We start from the raw sequence: 15,201 nt of genomic DNA on the forward strand, positions 1-15,201 counted from the left end.
AGGTGCTTTTTCCCCCAGATTGTCCTCAACTTCACCACCATGGATCTGTACAAGAGCAGCCTGTGCTGGTACGACTACATGGAGGTCCGCGATGGCTACTGGAGGAAGGCTCCTCTGCTGGGTGAGGGACAGCAACAACCAAAACAACTTTTTTTGTCGTATGGTTACACCATTATTATTATTATTATTATTATTATTATTATTACCTGAAGGTTATGTTTTTGCTGGCGTTTATCTGTTTGTTTGTGTTCAAAATAACTTGAAAAGTTCTGAATGGATTTGGATGAAATGTTCAGGAATTGTGGTAAACGGGTTATGAAAGAACTGATAACATTTTGGGGGTGATCCGGATCACCGTCTGGATCCAGGAATTTTTTCAAGGATTCTTTAACATTGCGAGATAGGGCCGTTTTTGGCATTTGTGCATATAACTCCACAAAAAAATTTCACAACGCTTGGGGAAAAAATTCAGGACAAGTTTCCAACAGGTTGTAGAAAATATCAAAGACTGATCCAGATAATGGAATAATACTAGGATCCAGAATATGAAAAAAGGGGAGCTTTGGAATTGTCATCACAGGAAGACAACAAATGAAGCTGTAAACATGCAACCAACACCATCATATATAGCTGAGACACTGTGGAATCTGGATTTGTTGGCTCTTCAAAAGCTATGGAGCAACATCCAAAAGAAAAACAAAAATGATGGAAAATAGCATTTTTTAAACTACTGAACTAATATTGATGTCATTATGAATCCAATTGCTAATGCTATGTTTTCATGGTCAAGGAATCAAAATATGTAGATCAAATAAATGTAATAAATGTATTTATTTATTATTTTTTATTTAATCCTTTTCCTTTAAGGGACAGTTGGGTTTTTTGACATGAAGTTATATGACATCCACATCAGCAGTGTAGTCCATTTATTTTATGTTATATCAGTTCAGTTTAGTCTCATGTTATTGAGTCTTACAGTTTTTGTTTTATATTTAAAAACTATTTATAATAAATACTGAAGAGAAAAATAAAAATCTAATACAATGATAATAATTAAATATTAATTCAAGTAAAATGTGTTTGATGTTTGTTGTCATTTTTTACGAACTATTCATTCCTATTTTATTACTGTTATGAGATTTTTTTCTTTTTTCCTAATCTTTATTTTAACATCTGAACATAATTTCTTCAATTTCCTTTAACAACATTGCACAGTTATGGCCTCTTATTCTTTGCTGCTTTCTTCCAATAATGTCTTGAGAGATAAATCAATGGTCTTATCAAGTGTGTGTGTGTGTGTGTGTGTGTGTGTGTGTGTGTGTGTTACAGGCAGGTTTTGTGGAGACAAACTTCCTGATGTCTTGACCTCCACTGACAGCAGAATGTGGATCGAGTTCCGTAGCAGCAGCAACTGGGTGGGGAAAGGCTTTGCCGCTGTTTATGAAGGTAACCTCCTAAGCTGATAACCATATCAATGATAACATGGGGTTTGTGCACACCTGCCCGACATAACAGGATGATGGCAACCCATCTCTGTCTGCCCTTTGCAGCCATCTGTGGCGGGGACATCAACAAGGACTCGGGGCAGATCCAATCTCCCAATTATCCCGATGATTACCGACCCTCCAAAGAGTGCGTGTGGAGGATCACCGTGTCTGAGGGATATAACGTGGGCCTCAGCTTCCAGGCCTTTGAGGTGATGGCGTCCCTGGATGTCTGGGGTTTAGTGGTCAAAGTCCTCAAGTCCCATGAGTCTGCATGGGAATGTCTGGGTTACATTTCAGGCTTGGAAGTTAATGCATGTGTGCATCACGGTGCATTAGTTTGTGTGTGTACTGTCCAGTTTGTTAGGCAGCGTCTTCACACTAAACACGTCCGTACGCTAATGACTCCATCTGCAGCCAGGTTGAGTGTTTTTATTACAAGTCAGTTGCATTACTCTTGAGAATAATGCATCCATGGGTGCACCTTGTTGTGCGTGTATTCATACAATAATGACATAATGTCATTTTTACTGCTACTACATCAAACTAAGCTAGAAAAGCACTCGGAGAGCGCAGACCTCCGCCAAGCACCATAGTCCCCCCCATATTGTATGTACACCAAAATAATAATCCTACGTTATCTGGATCATTCTTTGATATTTTGTACAACCTGTTGGAAACTTTGACACTCTGACCATTTTTTGTGGAGTCACAGTCACGGAAAAAATGATTAGCACACCCTTGTTTCTTCAGTTTCTTGTTGATTTTAATGCCTGGTACAACTAAAGGTAACTTTGATTGGAAAAATATAACAATGACAACAAAAATAGGCAGTACAATGCTATAGCTATTCACGTAAGAACTTACCGGTAAGTGATTTTGGTTATGATCAAGGAAAGCATGGAAGTTGCTAGATATCAGCTCTTAAGTGAAACTTTTATGAGCTATATTTGTAATCATCATTATATTTGTCCGATGTTTAGTTGCACCAGGCATTAAAGTGGATCAATAAACTGAAGAAAGAAGGGTGCTCTGTATATGCACAAACGCTAAAAACTCCTGGATCACCACCAAAATTTAATCAGGTCTTCCATATCCCATTTCCAACAACACAAACACAAACAAACAAACAAACAAACTGATAAACGCTGGCAAAAACATAACAAATGAAGCTGTAAACGTGCAACCAACATTATATATAGCCAAGACACTGTGGAATCTGGATTTGTTGGATCTTCAAAAGCTATGGAGCTAGATCCAGAAGAAAACCGCCATTTTTGTCAATAACTACTGAACTACTGTAATACTGATGTCATTATGAATCCAATTGCTAATGCTACGTCTTCATGGTCAAGGAATCTAAATATGTGGATAAAATCAGCATAGGACTAATATTTATGCTGTAAATCACAATATGGGAGTGCTTTTCTAGTTTCTACTACGTTACACCCTTCTGCATTCTGTGTGTGTATGCTAGTGGCCCTGCCTCCACCCACCGAGGCAAAGAGGCTGTATGAGTTTGTTTGTATGAGTTTGGCGCGTTTGTTCTGTGGAACAAACCTGCCACCGTGCTGAAAGCCATGCACAGAGCGAGCCCTCTTCCTGCCTGTTTGGAGGGCGATAGACAAGGAAAACAGACACGTGTGCACATGGCAATATATTGATTATCACATTTTAATCTTGCGGTATTAATCTTCCCTGCAGATTGAGCGACACGACAGCTGCGCCTACGACTACCTGGAGGTGCGAGACGGCCCCCTGGAGACGAGCCCTCTGATCGGCCGGTTCTGCGGCTACGACAAGCCCGAGGACGTGCGCTCCACCTCGCACACGCTGTGGATGAAGTTCGTCTCCGACGGGACGGTCAACAAAGCGGGCTTTGCTGCAAACTTTTTCAAGGGTATGCACTTTTATGAATTTGGTTACGCTGTACAGTGTGTTGGACATTAAATAAATAAATATGTACAATACAAATCATTATTAAGTCATTTATGTCATCAATTAATGAACAGGCATCATTTTAATTAAGAAATTAATATTTTTAAATTATTTAATTGACTTTATCATAATATTTTTTATATTAATATAAGTATTTTATATTTATTTATAATGTATGTATTTTTGCCACATTTTTCTTGTACTTCTGTAATATTAAAAAAATTGATTTTAAAATGACACACCATTATAATCTCACGATCTGGTGTTGTCATTTGTGATGTACGGTCCCAATGAGAAAGTGGCTCCAAACGTTTGACTGGTGCTGTATGTTGGACATGAAGTAAATAAATACTGTAGGTGCAATACCACAGATAGATTGATTGATGGATGTCATCAGTTAATTGACAGCAAATTAATTAGTATCATTATTTAAAAAGTTAATTAACTAATTCTAGGGACGTAAATCTCCTTGCGGTTGACGATTCCGTACGATTCAATGAAAATCACAACATACGATTCAAAAACATATATTTTAAAACCAGAACGATTCCAAACAGTGTACAAATGATTCGATTCGATTCGATACGATGCAACGGTTACATTATAAAATAAAGAAGGCAATTGTATAAACGTGTCCTTCTTACAGTATTTTCTAACGTGTGAAAGAGCACATGATATCCCCAAGCGTGCTGTAAGGCAGGCGCCCCCAACCACCGGGCCCACTTTCAGGTGTAATGTTAAAAAATAACACTTCACAAAATAACAATAACTTGTAGATAACTACATCAAATTTGATGTAAAGGTATATCAATTTTGGAAATATGGGCCACTATTTTATTCAAAAAATAATATACATTTACAAATCCCACAGTTCTTGCATGTTTAATGCAAGCGGCGACTTGTCCCACTTTGTTGGACGATCCTTGAACGTACCGTGTAACTTTGTCCCACGCTGCACAGATGGACTACTATATTTTACTTTATCTTTCACCTCATATTTGCTCCCAAATGCTGATGCCATGTGGGAATGCATAAAGGTAAGATTTGATGACCTTATTAAGTGCTAATGTGAAAAACCAGTCCAGGCTGGTACTGGTGGATGGTGGCTCTGTATTCATTTAGTGCTTTTAACTTGATGTTGTTCCTGTCTTAGTTTTACACAATACATCATATATAAGATCAATTAGATGGCTATAAGGTACGTATGTTTTGCTGATGTGCTGAAAATCTTTCCCGGTGACTAGCTAGCGCACTGCTAATGCTATTTACATCCATTCTGGTCTTCAGTCATGCTAAGCTACGGAGCATGCGCCGGCAGCCCAGGCTCTCGCGTTGTTTAAGAGACGGACTGCCAAGCGGGTGCTAGTCTTGCGATACTTGGTGCATGTCTCAAGGATTTATGGCTGATTGCTATCCATCCAGGAGGCTGGTACCCATGCTGCCGCATCACTCGACAAATTTCTTTATTTAATTGACTTTATGTGTGTATTCTTATATTTATATAAGGATCATAGCGTCCTTATTTTTAGTACATTATTCTTTTCCTTGCGTTGTATTAACAAATATGTTGTACCATCTCACGATACAGCATGTGGTTGTACTTCATCACAGCACCGATGAGAAAGTGCCTCCAGACTTTAGTTTCCTTGCGGTTTGATGAGGAGAAATCACGCAGTTCACGCGTTTGTTTTGCAGAGGAGGACGAGTGTGCCAAGCCGGACAATGGCGGATGCGAGCAGAGGTGCGTCAACACGTTGGGAAGCTTTAAGTGCGCCTGCGACCCGGGCTATGAGCTAGCGCCCGACAAAAAGAGCTGCGAAGGTAAGCCTTAGCCTACTGTTGTACGCGTTTGCGTGCGAGCCGTCAGAAATGACACCCCTCAAAGCGCTGCAATACAACATGGTTATGGTTACATTTACGGCTGCTAGTGACCCGAATATTATGACCGAACAAACCACTTGTGAGGCACACTGAAAAAATGCACTTCCAGTTAATCCTTTGGGAATCATCACATCATTACCATTTTCAATCACACGATGGAACTTGAAAGTTGTCAGTTTGCTTGGATAAAGAAGAAACAAGAAACAAAAGGGAAATAATGGAAGTTGAATTAGTCTCTTCCAGGGTCCAACTGTCCCCACCATAAACCGCTTTACCACTCCTGAAGGAAAAGTGCACTTTTTATTAGGATTTTGCCGTTCATCCGCAATCCTTATGTGAGGCATGAACACACGTTGACAACGTCAAGCTAGCAGGTTTGCTGGGAGCTCTGTGCTTGGCACCATGTCAGTCTCAGACACAACCCTCCTGAAAAGCAGGGTTTAGGGCTGTCACGATAATTGTCCTAAAAATGAATAAATGATATTATTGTCAACATTATTTTGAGATTTTTTAATGATAATATATGGCGTAATAATGCGAGTGCAACGTATCAAAAGCAATCAACTTTCATTTCTGGAGACTATTTAACATTGTAATTTGAAATAAAATGAATTAACCAACATAATAAATAAACAAACAAAAAATAAAAAACATCCTAATTTGAGCAAAAATTGCACTTAATTCATTCAATCCCTGCCATTTTTCTAAAGACAAGCTTTTCAGTAGCGGCCATTTTAGACCATTTTGACTGAGTTTTCAAGGCACACATAATATTGTGTTCTATGGCTATATAAACATGGAACTCTCTTCTTTCATCAGAAAAAAAAAGTTTGTTTTGACCTTTTTGCATTCTTTAGTAATCAGCAATGTAACATACAGTAGGTGCCTTTCGGGGAAATATCAGTTCCCAACTAAAAAAGGGAGAAAAGCAGCTTTTTGTGAAAAGATACATTTCAAGCATAACTTTCACTTGGACACAAATATTTGTTGCTATTTATCTAAACAACAATACCACCATAAACAACACAAAAATGGTTGTTTTACATCAAAATAACAATTTGTTTACAAATATAACACCATCAACTATTTGCAATTTTAACATTTGGAACTAAACTGTGTTTGTGCATGCGTGTGCGTGTGCATGTGTCCCTACGGTGCGTAACCTTCTGCACGCTACACTCCTCCACACTCTCTCACTTCCTGCTTGCTGTCGAGCGAGTTAATTAATGCGTGCAAAAGACCCATGCCGAGCTCTTATCAAATGCAAATGAGTTAAATAAAAATCATAATCACAATATTTCTGATTTTGAATCTGTGCCACTTTTGTTATTGTCTGAATATTGAAAAAAATGGAGAAGTGGTTTCATTTGCGGGTCTATGGTTATCGTTACGTGTTTCCTCTTTGCTATCGCTGGTACCATTCTGTGGTGGCATCAGCAAGGAAGAAAAGACATGCAATAAATGATGTTATAAAGTATAAAGTACTGTTTGTTTGTCGCCATGTTTGCAGCTGCGTGTGGCGGCCTCCTTTCCAAGCTCAACGGGACCATTAGCACCCCTGGCTGGCCCAAAGAGTACCCCCCCAACAAGAACTGCGTGTGGCATGTGGTGGCCCCGACCCAGTACCGCATCTCCATGCAGTTTGAGGCCTTTGAGTTGGAGGGCAACGAGGTGAGCGGACCTCCTCCTTGTGCCCGTAGGAGACACCTAGTGGAGGTGCGCCGTCACGGCTCCCGCTCTCTCTGTGTGGTCTCCAGGTGTGTAAGTACGACTACGTGGAGGTGCGCAGCGGCCTGTCGCCGGACTCCAAGCTGCACGGAAAATACTGCGGCACCGAGGTCCCTGAAGTCATCACCTCTCAGTACAACAACATGAGGATTGAGTTCAAGTCCGACAACACCGTGTCCAAAAAGGGCTTCAAGGCTCATTTCTTCTCAGGTAACACATCATAGCGTAGTACAGTCGTCCCTCTTTTATGCTGCTTAATTGGCCAAGTACGATTCAATGTTAATAAATAGAATAGTTTTGTAGTTGGAGCATAGAAAACCTGTTTATGACTTTCTAAATACACTTTTTAACATTATTAGAGCCCTGTAGACATGAAATAACACCCCTATGGTCCCCTTTACACTCCTGTCATTCTTTGTTTACACCACATTGTTAATGCCCAGGCTACGGGATCACTGAGACAGTCACGGCTTTAAGCATAGCATGCTAGTGAGCTAACGTGTTGGCCCCCAATTTATGTACAGTATTCTAAAGTAAAGAAAGGGTTTCAAATGGAGTGGGGAAGAGGGACAAAGTAAGAAGCCAACAACCTACCACTTCCACACGGAATGGGAAGTGTGGAAGTGTTTTTTCCTCTATGAAGTTTTCCCTCTTTGATGTGGGACATGCCACGGCTGACTTCATGCAGTGTTAAGGTAATGTCATGTAAGCTAATGTCTCATCAGTGTTTTGTGTCATTAATCCGAGGTCACAACCGGACATACAATTTTATTTTGGTCCGTGCGATTTGTGGCGTTCCTTCCCCAAATCGCTTTTCTGCTGGTTGAGAGCATAGCTGTGGTGCCCACGAAGGAGGAAGATCGCAGCGCACCCAACGTACAACCTGGAAGAGGAACGTGCCTACCGGAGGCTCCTGGGATGCACAGCACAGCCAACGCACGTACGTTGGAAGATCGACGCCCGTCAAACTCGCACGCACGAGACCTGCACGAGACCTACGTCACTTCCTCCACTCGCAATTTTTTACCACAGAGCTTCCGCGACGTCACATGCCGTGATTTTTTTTTTTCAATGTTTGAACATACAGTGGGTTGCAAACGTATTCATACCCATGAGCAACACACAATTTATCAGCACAGAACAAAGGAATCGTGTGTTTCTCCTGTTTGCGTGAAAGGAAATAGCACAAACATGACAATCCATCACTGTTTTTGTTCATAAGCACTCTTTACTATAGATAGTTTGCATACGTCTGTATTTCATTGTTGCAAAAGTATTCACACCAAGTCATCAAGTCATAGTCAGTAATTGGTTGCAGCTCCTTTGGCAGCAATAACAGCTTCCAGTCGCTTTGGCTAGCCAGCAATGACTTTTGCTCCAGCTGAGTCAGGTTCCTTGGTGATCTTCGGTGGACGGCAATCTTCAGATCTCGCCACAGGTTTTCTATTGGGTTGAGATCCGGGCTTTGACTTGGCCAGTCTAGAAGCTTCACTTTCTTTTTTTGGATCATTATCCTGCTGAAAGATAAACCTCCTCCCAAGGTTCAGGCTTTTTGCAGACTTGAAGAGGTTCTTCTCCAGGATGTCAATGTATTTCGCACAGTTCATAGTCCCTTGTACACGGACAAGCTCACCAGGACCGGAGGAAGAGAAACAGCCCCATAGCATTATGTTCCCACCTCCATGTTTAATGGTAGGGATGGTATGAGCCGGATCATCAGCTGTGTTCCTGGTGTTCAGGCCAAAAGTTTTGCCGTGATCTTGGAGAGATGCCCTGTTCTTCGGAGGTTCACAGTGGTACCATTGAACCTGCGATGACTGCGTAGCTTTGTCCATCTCATGCTTCTCTAGAACTTTATTACTGAGGTTTTCTGACAGCCCCTTCGACTTCATGACTGTTGTCTACTGACAAGCATGGGATGACTGTGGACAGGCGACTATTGGGCACAATTTATAGGGAGTAATGAAGCCTATACAAGTCACAGGTGTGTAAATGGCATGCAATCATTTTCGACGAAAAATGACAACTTGCTATTTCCTTTCATGCAAACAGTAGGCATAGCAAACAAATACACATTGATAAATACAAATACAGAATAAAGCAGCTTTATATACTTGAGTTGTCACGCCATTGATGCGCTCTCACCGTACGGGCAACACACCACACTTGCTCCACACTCGTGGAGCACGTAAGAAATATCTGAACGTGCGTCGGCTGCACTACTTGTATATGTGGGGTGCACACGTGGCGCGCAAAACACATACGGAGTCCGCAAAAAATGATGCCCAAAGCTGACACCAGCAAAACAGTAGGAAAGACACATGTGGCCGTACGGACGACGCACGAAGACGTACCAAGTGTGTCCGATTGTCTTGCAACCAGAAAAAAACGTAAGTGCCCGTAGAGTTTGTTTGACATGACAAAGAAAGAACCTCTGTGTGTGTTTCTCGTGTTTTTTTGTATGTAGACCGGCCGTAGGAGCCCGTACAACCGGATGTGACCTCGGCTTTATTGAAAAACCCTGATGTAGCGAGGGACGACTGTGTATTAAAACATGAGCTAACGTTGCATACCATCGCAGAGTATAAGAAACCAGTGCAGGTGTCCCTCATCTTGTGGCCAGTAAGTATGTGTCTGTGTCCCGGCCCTCGGCCGATTCCCGGGTCACCTGCATCCTCCCTCTCTCCCTCAGACAGGGCGGCGCCATGTCCACGTCGTTTGTTTGTTTTTGAGTCCTGCCGGGACGTTAAGCGCAGCCACGAGCGGGCGGCGAGCGGCCGCGTCACCGACAGGCTCGCCACCTCGCCACGGGTCAGAGGTAACACAGCCTCGCCGTCTGCATCCATAGGTCGGGCTCCTGGACCGCCGTGTGCTACACGCGCCAGGACACAGAAGGTGTCCGTCTTAATGGATCCTTGCCAGATCCATTCTCCTCCTCCTGAGGGAAAGCTGCTCTGTCTCATGTCCATATTTCCTCATAGGATCGCTGGGTTTCAATCACGTGACTTAGAGGCATTTATGGTTAGCAGATTGGGGGTGGGGCAAACATAAAGGTACGCAAAGGTAGGCAAAGTGTGAGCTCCAAAGCCAATTTTCAGCCAGATTTTCCACAGTGTTTAGCTAGACGTTAGCTTCCACGGCCTCCGCGGAGCATCGCTGGACCACCTTTTTTGGCGTTTTTGTTTGTTTCCATGAACTTTTTTCTCCGTTACGATGGACTATCTTAGTAACAGCGTTTCCCGAAATACATATTTGAACGGTTTCCACATGCGAGATGGGCGCATGTACGCGGGACGATTAGACATGTCATTTTTGCGAATTTACCGCTCAAACAATGTAGAACATAATCACAAACAATATATAACACATTTAAGCAACGTTGATGAGTCATGTCAGTAACTTTGATGCAAAGAGTGTCTTCACACACAAACTTGAGAGTGTACATGTCAGCCCTTTGCTGTGATTGTCGGCATCACCGTACCGCATCTCTCTCGTAAGATGAAGACTTTAGAGTTGATTCTGGTAACTTTACGCCAGTTTTACTCCTAATTCTAGGATGGCTTTTTGTCATTTGACCGTGTCTTGTGAAGTGACTGCTGTATTTGTGTCCTATGTTATTGCCTTCAATGTGGGCCTGAAACTTCTTTGCGTATATCCAGTAGTGTTTTATGATTAGCACTTCAGTTTTAGTATGAACATGGGACACTGCTATCATTTCCCCCCCAGTAAAATTGCAACAAATATCCAATAATTTGTTGGCTTTCGAAAATGGCTCTCAATATTTCTCTTCTCTTACCAGTGTTTCCCACAGGACTGCAATCTATTTGTGGCGGGCTGGCATAATTGGGCGTGAACAGCCAAACAAATACAGGATGTTCCGAGCTACAAACAAACTTTACTTCTTTTTGTACTTTTTAAAAATGTCACAAACAAGACGGAGCTGCCTGTGAGGCTGTATAGATGGGGGAGGGGCCCACAGCAGCACTCACCGCTGGTTGAGAAGAGCGACATGTGTTTCCACGTCCACTAGATTTGTGGCTTTTTTTGAAAAAATGTATCTGGAGGGGTCTGATGCAAATGTGTTTGTAGGGGGCCGCCGCAAATAAATGAGTGTATGGGAAACACTACTTATTGTCGTATCGGCAGTCGGGTCGCGTCTATGCACGCAAGCTGCCCGCGTAGTGCGTCACTGTTGCAACGAACACAAAGCGACACATTCTGATGTAGGCATGGGCCACAAAAATATCACGCTTTGGCGGTTTCACTGTATTGTAATTACTGCTGTAATACTGTTTGTGTGATTTTGAGGTGTCTTTACTGAAAGAACAAGTCCGTTTTGCAACACGATGAAGGGGGAACATGTGTACTGAAAGTAAATAACCAAGAATTCTTGTTTCTGCTGTCTCCTTCTCAGTCAGAGCTCTGTGGAGCCCCCGAACAAAATGAATGGGTAAAAAATGCAAAAAAAACAAAACAAAAAGTCTAATTTTTTTTGCAAGACCATACAATGACTTTTTTGCGTTATTTCAGAATATTGCTGCAGAATATTGCTTTTTTTCCCCCCCGACTAAAACTACAACTTAATCTTAATCGAATTTAGGATTTTTTCTTATAATCATATTATGCTTTTTTCTCGTGATATGCCTTTATTTACTTCTTATATTTTCATTTTTTGTAGCTGTTACAACCTTTTTTCTTGTTCCAAACTTTATTCTCATAAAAAAAACATTTTCCTGATAAAATTACGTTTTTTACCCCTTTTTTTTAGCTCAGTATTATACATTTGTTTGTAATTAGCTTTTTACAATATTATGACTTTATTCTTGTACACTAGGTCCCCAACTTACAAACACAAATGGTTCCAGACGACCGTTCTTATGTCGAATTGTTCTTAAGTAGGGGGAAAGGTAATATTAGCAATGATATAGGTACTACACGTACGTGTATACACATACAGTATATGTGTATGTATGTAAATATGAGTTTGGATGCAGTAGTAATATTAAACCAGGATAATTAATGAAAAAAACAATAATAATGATATAATAATACGTAATGATAAATGTTATTTACCTTTGAAGAGGAGTGGTCGAGCATACGTTGTTGTGGTGGAGGAGGAGGAGTTATTGAAAAAAGGGCAAATGGTCGTCGTGGTTAGACTCTTCTAAAAGAGGTAGTGTTCTGTGGGTGGTGTAGAATTAAGCAGGCCTATTAACTCTTCATAAACTTTAATCACACGCTCTGTCCGAGTTGTACAATTTAGCTTTCCATTTAGCTTTACACTGTATCTCCCCAGTCTAACTCTTCCTCTGTAGGTCCCATTAGCTCTAAGGCTGCATTAGCAGTGTCACAGTGCCCTCTACTGGTCAAGCATGTACAGTAGCAGTATAAATACTGATTGAGCGACTACAAGGCAAAATAAAATAAAATATAGACCAGTCGGCTTGTGTTCGTATCCACGAATGTTCGCTAGTCGGGTGTTCGTAAGTTGGGGACCTAGTGTACTCTTAAATGAAATATTTGGAAATTGTAATTTAATGAAATTATTTTTTTCTAAACTAAAACTACAAATAAATTTTTGTAGAATTTAAGTTTTTGACAGATGTTCTTACAACTTACAGTGGTGTGAAAAAGTGCCCCCTTTTTGTGTTATGTTCGGCCGTGGCTGTGGTTCAGGAATCCAAAAAGCAGAGTCAATAATCCGTGTAACAAAAAGTATTTAATACAAAAAAGATAACAAAAATACAAAAACAACACAAGAAGCAAAGTACAACAGAAATACCTCCGGACCTAGTCACGGGAAAGGATAACCGAAAACACTGCTAGCACGGAAAACTAAGCAGGGAAAAAACACTGGTATATAAGGAAAAGAGCTGCTAACAAAACTAGCAGAAGTACCACAAGTGTAACGCTACTGCTAAAAGACGTCTAGCAGGTAGGGTAGTACTTACACGGGCTAGAAGAGCAACGGGTAGCTGGCCAAAACGCAATGCAACAGAAATGCTGGAGTGAGCATAACAAGGTGTAGCAAAGGGTAACAATCTGGCACAGGACATGAGTTTACACACAGCTGAAGTAGCTCTTCTAATCAGCGATAGGCGAGGACAATCAGCACATCAGGATGCTCAGGAGTGTGCTGCCAAACAGGACAGGTAGATGGCAGTAACGCAGCACACAATCCTGACATCCTGATTTCTTCTTTTTTTTTTTGCATGTTTGTCACACTTAAAAATGTTTCAGATCATCAAACAAATGTAAATATTAGTCAATTACAACACAACTCAACACAAAATGCAGTTTTTATATGAAACTTTTATTATTAAGGGAGAAAAACATCCAAAGCTACATGGGCCTGTGTGAAAAAGTAAAGCTAATAAGTGGTTGGGCCTCCTTAGCAGCAACAACTGCAATCAAGCGTTTGTGATAACTTGCAATGAGTCTCTTACAGCGCTGGGGAGGAATTTTGCACAATTGTTGTCATTCAGCCACATTGGAGGCTTTTCCTTTTGAAGGTCATGCCACAGCATCTCAATAGGATTCAGGTCAGGACTTGGACTAGGACGCTCCAAAGTCTTCAGCCATTCAGAGGTGGACTTGCTGGTGTGTTTTGGATCATTGTCCTGCTGCAGAACCCAAGTTGCTTTCAGCTTGAGGTCACCAACATTCTCCTTCAGCAGAATTCATGCTTCCATTCATCACAGCAAGTCTTCCAGGTCCTGAAGCAGCAAAACAGCCCCAGACCATCACACTACCACCACCATATTTTATTCCTGAAATGCGGCGTTTCTTTTAAGGCATATGTAATGGGACGCACACCTTCCAAAAAGTTCAACTTTTGTTTTGTCAGACCACAGAGTATTTTCCCAAAGGTCTTGGGGATCATCAAGATGTTTTCTGGCAAAATTGAGACGAGCCTTAATGTTCTTTTTGTTTAGCAGTGTTTTTCGTCTGTGAGTCCTGCAGTTCTTTGGATGTTGTTGTGGGGTCTTTTGTGACCTCTCGGATGAGTCATGGCTGCGCTCTTGGGGTCATTTCGGTGGTCCGGCCACTCCTGGGAAGGTTCACCACTGTTCAATGTTTTGGCCGTTTGTGGATAATGGCTCTCACTGTGGTTGGCTGGAGTCCCAAAGCTTTAGAAATGGCTTTATAACTTTTTCCACACTGATAGATCTCAATTCACCTCAGCTACTCTGTCATGTTTTAACAGCGGGGGGCAATCACTTTTTCACACAGGACCATGTCGGTTTGAATGTTTTTTCTGCCTCAACAATAAAAAGTTTCATTTAAAAACTGCATTTTGTGTTGAGTTGTGTTGTCATTGACTAATATTTAAATTTGTTTGATGATCTGAAACATTTAAGTGTGACAAACAAAAAAAGAAGAAATCGGGAACGGGGAAACACTTTTTCACACCACAGTATGTCCACCCATAATGGCGTGGCAGCTCAGTGCTAACGAGGCAGCTACCAACTTTTGGCAACACATGGATGCCCAGTTCCGATTGTGAGGAATAACACAGGACATGACAAAGTATTTCCACTTTCTCTCATAATGGTAGAAACGGTATGACGCACAATTTTAGTGGTTTTGAAAGAGCGACTTTTTCATACCATGGTATATACCTTGAACCCAGGAACCGACCCATGCCTATTCCGATGTGTTTGTTGTGCACGTGTTCAAAAAAAAAAAAAAAGAGTGGCTCAGTGACAAGCTTTCATGATTGCTTTGGACTGGCGTCCGGCCCAAAGCTTTAGGGAGGTCCCATCCACCTCCCACACGCACGCACACGCACACACAAACACACACGCACGCACACACGCACGCACATCTAATACAACTGTGCATGCACGTGGACACCGTGCACATGGACACCATGTGCTTGAGCTGAGGATTGCTACGATGGAAGCTGTGTGTGTGTGTCATCAGCAGCAAAGCTCCTTAGACAGCGATACAGTGAGACCGAGCCTCGTAATAATAGCACTGTAACACCACATCACACACACACACACAATACTGTACACCACGGGTGTCCAAACATTCTTCCGGTGAGGGCCACATAGAGAAAAATGAAAGGTTGATATTTTGTAAAGCAACACATGTAGATATGCTAAAAATTAGGGATGTCCCGGTCCGATCTTCAGGATGGGGATCGGCTGGCGATCCGCTGTAT

General features: G+C 41.7%; 1 protein-coding gene across 2 annotated transcripts in view; it reads left to right on the top strand.

Annotated features, from left to right (window-relative positions):
* Window positions 1-15,201, top strand: part of tll1 (tolloid-like 1) — a 109,515-nt gene that overhangs the window by 74,680 nt on the left and 19,634 nt on the right. For both annotated transcript variants that reach the window (XM_054778372.1, XM_054778373.1), the window contains 7 exons: window positions 19-121; window positions 1,330-1,446; window positions 1,551-1,696; window positions 3,189-3,384; window positions 5,118-5,243; window positions 6,814-6,974; window positions 7,061-7,241. In XM_054778372.1, coding sequence (XP_054634347.1) covers window positions 19-121; window positions 1,330-1,446; window positions 1,551-1,696; window positions 3,189-3,384; window positions 5,118-5,243; window positions 6,814-6,974; window positions 7,061-7,241 — 1,030 coding nt within the window. The remainder of the gene's footprint in view (window positions 1-18; window positions 122-1,329; window positions 1,447-1,550; window positions 1,697-3,188; window positions 3,385-5,117; window positions 5,244-6,813; window positions 6,975-7,060; window positions 7,242-15,201) is intronic.

The sequence above is a fragment of the Dunckerocampus dactyliophorus genome, chromosome 6 (genome assembly GCF_027744805.1).
Source record: "Dunckerocampus dactyliophorus isolate RoL2022-P2 chromosome 6, RoL_Ddac_1.1, whole genome shotgun sequence".
Classification (NCBI taxonomy): domain Eukaryota; kingdom Metazoa; phylum Chordata; class Actinopteri; order Syngnathiformes; family Syngnathidae; genus Dunckerocampus; species Dunckerocampus dactyliophorus.